The sequence below is a fragment of the Aplysia californica genome, unplaced genomic scaffold, assembly GCF_000002075.1.
Source record: "Aplysia californica isolate F4 #8 unplaced genomic scaffold, AplCal3.0 scaffold00126, whole genome shotgun sequence".
In the NCBI taxonomy this organism is placed as follows: domain Eukaryota; kingdom Metazoa; phylum Mollusca; class Gastropoda; order Aplysiida; family Aplysiidae; genus Aplysia; species Aplysia californica.
In genome coordinates, this window is record NW_004797396.1 from 137,935 (window position 1) to 143,985 (window position 6,051).

The 6,051-nt window shown below is 39.6% G+C and overlaps 1 protein-coding gene across 1 annotated transcript in view; it reads right to left on the minus strand.

Annotated features, from left to right (window-relative positions):
- Positions 1 to 6,051, minus strand: part of LOC101862107 (annexin A13) — a 37,959-nt gene that overhangs the window by 2,444 nt on the left and 29,464 nt on the right. The window contains exons 5-8 of the mRNA XM_005096313.3: positions 3,572 to 3,662; positions 2,177 to 2,328; positions 1,282 to 1,459; positions 126 to 238 (exon numbers count right to left, since the gene is read on the minus strand). Coding sequence (XP_005096370.1) covers positions 126 to 238; positions 1,282 to 1,459; positions 2,177 to 2,328; positions 3,572 to 3,662 — 534 coding nt within the window. The remainder of the gene's footprint in view (positions 1 to 125; positions 239 to 1,281; positions 1,460 to 2,176; positions 2,329 to 3,571; positions 3,663 to 6,051) is intronic.

Below are 6,051 nucleotides of genomic sequence, written 5' to 3' on the forward strand. Positions count from 1 at the left end.
AGAAAAAGAAGAAGAAGAGAACAAGGTGAGATATGTGGTGTTTACTGTGTAGCTTCTGTTTGAAAGGCAACTGAAAGAAGAATGGTACAATGTAAAGACATAAGAAATGGGACTAGAGAACTTACCTCACTCCTGGTGACAATGATTCTGATCAAATGAGAGTCTCTGGTCCCAAGTCCGTCAACACAGTCTCTGATCCTTCTGGCGAAGAATCCGGGCATGTCCTTGGTGCTCTCCACTGATAAAGAGAGAAAAACAGAATTTTAGTTCAGAAGTCTTTAGAATCAGCTTTATTTTCTTCTTTTTATTCGCCTTCTTTCTGTCTGTCCTCCCCCCCCTTCTTACCCTCTTCTCCCTGTCTGTCTGTCTGTCTGTCTGTCTGTCTGTCTGTCTGTCTGTCTGTCTGTCTATCTCTCTCTCTCTGTCTCTCTCCTTAACCTTATAATCTTTTGTATTCTTGCCCCAAAAGACCACATATCTCAATTTCAATAATTTTCAAACCAAGTACATGTCATGTATGGAATATTATAGCAAAAGTAATAATAGGGGTTTTAAGTCCCTTTCATCTTTTAAAACTGAAAGCTCGTCCACGCAGGAGTAAAAATAAATCTTGACCCTCCAATTATTAGAAAATGTTTAGTGTTTTTGACGCATGACATCATGGCTACCCAAAACACAGCCCACCAGAGAGTGGAGACCATGAACGTACATACATAGCAGGTCAAGTACATTACAAAAGGAGAGTTCAAATTAAAGACCTTTACCAAAGCAGGATCTCAGAAACAAATGTCCATAGACGAATCATCCATGCGAATAAAAAAAACAAACAAACAAGCTTGAAATCTCACTGACAAGCCCATGTACATGAATGCTGAGTTTGGCATTTGAACCCCAAGACCATTCCTTTCTTGCATAACCTAGCATGATAGCCTACCAACGCAGGCTTCAAAATTTATAGAGAGAAACCTTGTGTTCTTTCATGTAATTGCAAAATTTATCAAATCAAGTTAATGATCTCAGGTTGGTTGACATTGTGGTTTGGTGGGGTATGTCCTGATAAAATCCCTTTTCAGAAAAAGTTTTCTTTTTGTTCAACAACAATATCAATACCAATATTACCAACATCACCACCACCAAAAACAACGACAACAATAACAACATATTTTGAAAGGAGCAGGGGTAGGAAAAGAATTTTGCAAATGCCGTTCAATTCTTACAACAACAAAAAAAAGAAAAAAAAAGAAAGAAAGAACCCCCCCCCAAAAAAAAACAACAACTGACCAATAGCAAGGTATCCCTCCTGCAGGTCCCCACTGCACTCATCAGATATTGACTCCTCGATGGTTTTACCGGCAATCTCCTCAAACTTGTAGAATGTCATCAAAAGCTGTGGTCGGCTTCTCAGACACAAGATTGCGTTCAGCTCCGCCTCCTCAGTGCCCCAACGTGCTTCACCAGCCTGTGAAAATACATGGGCATTTGTATTCATTTATTAAGTAAATAAATAAAAGCAAATTGTTGATGGGAAAAGAAGCAGAGGAAGACCGATGTTTTTCCATAAATTCGCAGACAACAAGTTACAAACACTGACCTACACAATATTAAAAGAGTTTCACAGAGTGAAGACTGAAACATGATAACTGCCATTGTCAACTATTTTCTTCTTCACTACTAGTACAGCCATTACTTGACTTGTTCTTACTTTCTTGTAGATGGTTGGAAGACACCACAGTTAAATCTATCTCTTTTGATTTTTTTCTTGCCCTAGATGACCATTCTTGTGTTGATGATGATGTCCTTCTTTTTACTAAGCCGCCCCCAATAAAAAAACCCCCAAAAATGACAACCAAACAAACACACAAACAAACAAAACAAACCCAACAAACAAATAACTTCCTTCCGCTCAACTTAAATCCTCCTTCCACACACAATCTATATCATCTGTTCTATTCCTTCTTCCTCCTTCAGATGTATCATGCTCCTTTTGTGCCTTTCTCTATTCCTTTAATTTTCTTTCATCAGCCATTATTTAATTTACATCAAATGTCTCTCCTTCTTTACTTTCTCCCCCCCCCCCTCCTCCATGTAAAAAAAAGAAACCAAAAAAAAAAAGAATTGCAAACAAACAAAACAAAATCATCAAATAAAAACAATAATATCACGCCCGCTCTCTCACATCAAAGAACTTCTGAGCATCCTCTGCAGCCTGATCATCGTCCACGTTGAAGCCGTTCTCTTGTCTTCCGGCCGCCATCAGAGAGACCATCAAACGACGGAAGTAGCCGGAAGTGTCGCTGCACAGATCTTCCTCCAGTTCAGAGTCAAACACTGCAGGAGGAAGTGAAAAGTGTGTTGTTTGTTATTCTGTCCCAGTGGTTTTATGCACCCCGCTTAATTTAGCAAAATTTGATCATTTTTTGGCATAATTTATGATTTTTTTCCATTATCATTCTTTGTTAAAATTAACAGAATCGCATAATTTCACATTTTTGGGCTCAGTTTGCATAATTTCCTAAATTTTTTTGCATAAAACCGCGGGGAAAGGTTATTGCTGAACAAGACCGCCTACTTGTAAATCAAACACAATTGAAATCATTTTGAAGGTGTATGGTTTGAAATACATGTATATACATGTACCTGGAATACCAGCAGGTGTCATCTCTAACTCAAAGGTTGACATGAAATGACTTGCCATAGTTTATGGTTGCAAGCTGCTCTAGTGCATTTTGTCATATTATATTCAGCCCAGTCCATACTTTGATGTTGTCAGCCCCCTTTGTGCATTATCCACCCTTAGCTAACTCATGTGCCCACATCTAGCCTTTGAGTATTTCCTTCATAATGGTCTGGTGGTGTTTTATTGTATTTGTGTCCACATGATTGCTATTTAAGATGGGACTGAGAAAGATGAGACATGGTAACGTTTTTATTGAGCTCCTCAAAGAGAAATTTGCTGTTGCATGGTAACCCTCCCCCTATACACACACACGCACACGCACACACACACACACACACACACACACACACACACACACACACTATCTCTCTCTGTCTCTCTTTCTCAGTCTCTCTCTCTCTGTCTCTCTCTCTCTCTCTGTGTCTCTCTGTCTGTGTCTCTCTGTCTCTCTCTCTCTGTCTCTCTCTCTCTCAAGTAACTTTCTTAAGGGTGCAAATGTTTGGCAAAAATATACTTGAATTCCCCATTTTTAGAATAAGTTAAAAGTGTCTTTCTAGTGTGCCATCACAGCAACCCACATTTCCACAGAGAGTGGAGACCAATATATTGGTAGTATATCGAGTAAGTAAGTCCCAAATGAAGGGCTCAAGTAGTCTTTTACTAAATGCTCAACCAAACGGAGTTAGAAAAGGAACTCACAACTCTCAACTTGCTTTTTGACAGGCCCTAAATGTGTCTTCTCACTTTCTGCACATGTGACTTACAGCAGGCAGAACGGCGCAAAGAAAACTTTATACAGTGCAAAGAACATTAACTTGACCAAGGAGTATAATAATATAGGCCTACATGTAGATTTAATCGTCAAATTCTAAAGAGTAACAACAAAATTCTTACTTTCTTTGTAGACAGCTTTGATCTCTTCGATCTCATCATTGGTCTTGGTACACAGAACTTCCACGATGGTTGTTTCATCGGTACCAGCTCCCTGTGTGTGTGTGGAGGGGTGAAAACAACAACGTATAAGAACAGCAGACTACAACTAGATCTACAATGTATTTTTATCAGATAAGAATATTCAATAATATTATACTGTTTCCATCCACCACTTCTCAATCAGCAAGAACGGAAACAGCTAGGACTAGGAAATAACCGGAACTTTCATACCCCCCCCCCCTCCCATTCCCAACCATTTACTTGCTTAATTAAAAAAAATAGTATATTTTTAAAGAAATGAGCGCGTTTTTATTAGTTCCTGAGTCCTCTCACTTCTCACCAGTGTATGTGGTGTAGTGTGTAGCGACGCTTCGCCGTCGCACGCAGAAGACCCGAGTTCGATTTTGTGAGGGGAAAATTTTTAATAGGCCTATTTTTAACGAGTATTTTGGTCCATCTGCGGGGCATCTTGTATCCTCTCAGCCCGGACTGGCCTTGACAGGCAGGGACAAGGCCCGCCTCCTAAATGAAGTAAATTGAGTCGATCGGGGTGTAAAAACGCCTATCTATCGGTAGGCCTACATTACAAAAAGGAGCATCCTCTTTTATCTGTGTAGGCCTACTTCTCTCTTTTTTCCCCCAGAATGTCAGTGTCATTTCAGAGCAGGCCGTAAGTGAATACTTCAGTACATGTTGTGATCTGCTCCCTCTGATGATTCTTTTCACTGGATCTATAGATCTAGAAGCGTTCTGTTCCGTCCTTGGCCAAACGTGGCTTACAAGACACGCGTTGCAACTCAACTGTCTTTCGGCTTTATCTCCTTTGTGATAAAAATAAAATCTAAACTGGTTCGGGCCTATCAGAGTTAGCTAGCCACTAAATTCCGAAGTTCTGTCTCCGGAATTCTTCAACATTCATAGGTGTATCCAAATTGTACATGCAATACCTTGTAAAGAGGCTATGTGAAGGTGATTTCTAAAGATGGCTCTTCCTATCATTATTGTACTTCATATTACAGTTACAGGGGCGGGTGGTTAGTGGGTGCTCTGTGGTTTGCTCCTTCTTTCCTATCAAACATCTATTGTCCTGATCTCTCCACCTTCTTTCTTGAGTTTGCAACTTTCTTGAAACACCCCTAATCTTCGGCATTTATATGACTATATTGTGTTGCAAGTGCTGAAAAGCTCTTACTAAAGCTAATACGTGTAGCCCCAGTCTTTCCGTATCGTCATTTTAGGGCTGGGCAATGAATCGCTTTAGCAAAATTCGGATAATATGTCAGAGCACCTCTTCTGCAATTAAACATGTTATGAACCGCTTCGGCAAATGGGTTAGAACCACTTCGACAAACGGGTTAGAACCACTTCAACAAATGGGTGCACCCACTTCGGCAAACGGGTTAAGAAAGAGAATTTAAGAGTTTAAATTCGGATAATGTTTCATTGAGAATTATCCGGTCATCCGGATCAGTTTTCCGAATTTTTTCCCACCAGTTGTCCTCATAAAGTTTACCGAGAAGCGTGCGTGGGTCAACCTGTAGGCCTACTTGTCGGGTCCGTTATAACCATGGCCGTTAATTGAAAATAAACCCATACCTGATCTCGTTGACTGGCAATAACCATGTTCATGAAGTGTACAGACCTACGTGTCGTACAAACAAACTACGAGATAAGACAGATATAACCCAGACTTTGAGACCAAAAAGAATTTTTACAGATAACATTGTCACGCAGGTATTGATAAATTGCGTCATTTGCGATAGCAAGAAGCACCAACTCAGCAAAAGTCCCATTTTTTTTCTTATTTTTTTCCCCGCTCTACTTTTTTATTGTTAATATTTGTTTGTTAGAATGTTTGTTTTCTTCAGTTCTCAAATAGCCTTTTAAAATAACAACGGCATCCGCACATACATTAACCCCCCCCAAAAAAAAACAACAACAACAAAACAAAACAAAACAACAACAACAAAAAACAAGACAAAGGAGAAAAACGAAACAATCAACTGCAACACATTTTCTCCTTTTATTCTCTCGTTCCCTTATTTAAAAAAAAATACGGACACGTTTCAACCAGTTCTTCACAACTGCTCTCCTCCAATGATAACCTAGTCCTACTTCCTCCTGTCTATCTCGATTTTCCTGTGCACTTGATCTCCGTTATCGTAACGGTGTGCTTCTTTTAGCTCAAACTTTAATAAAGCACAACTAAAAACCAAAACCAAAACCAACCCCCCCCCCCAAAAAAAAGGACAAACAAATCTCTTTAGAAAGAAAATCTAATACGTCAGTGTAACCCAACAACCAGACATCCGACAGAGGTGCTCTCAGCGATAATCGGAGACTTAAGCCGCTCCATATTATCAGAGCAGGAAATCGAGGCTTATTATTTTCACTTGACACGTTGATTAAAATACATTATACTTATACACCCACGCAAAACA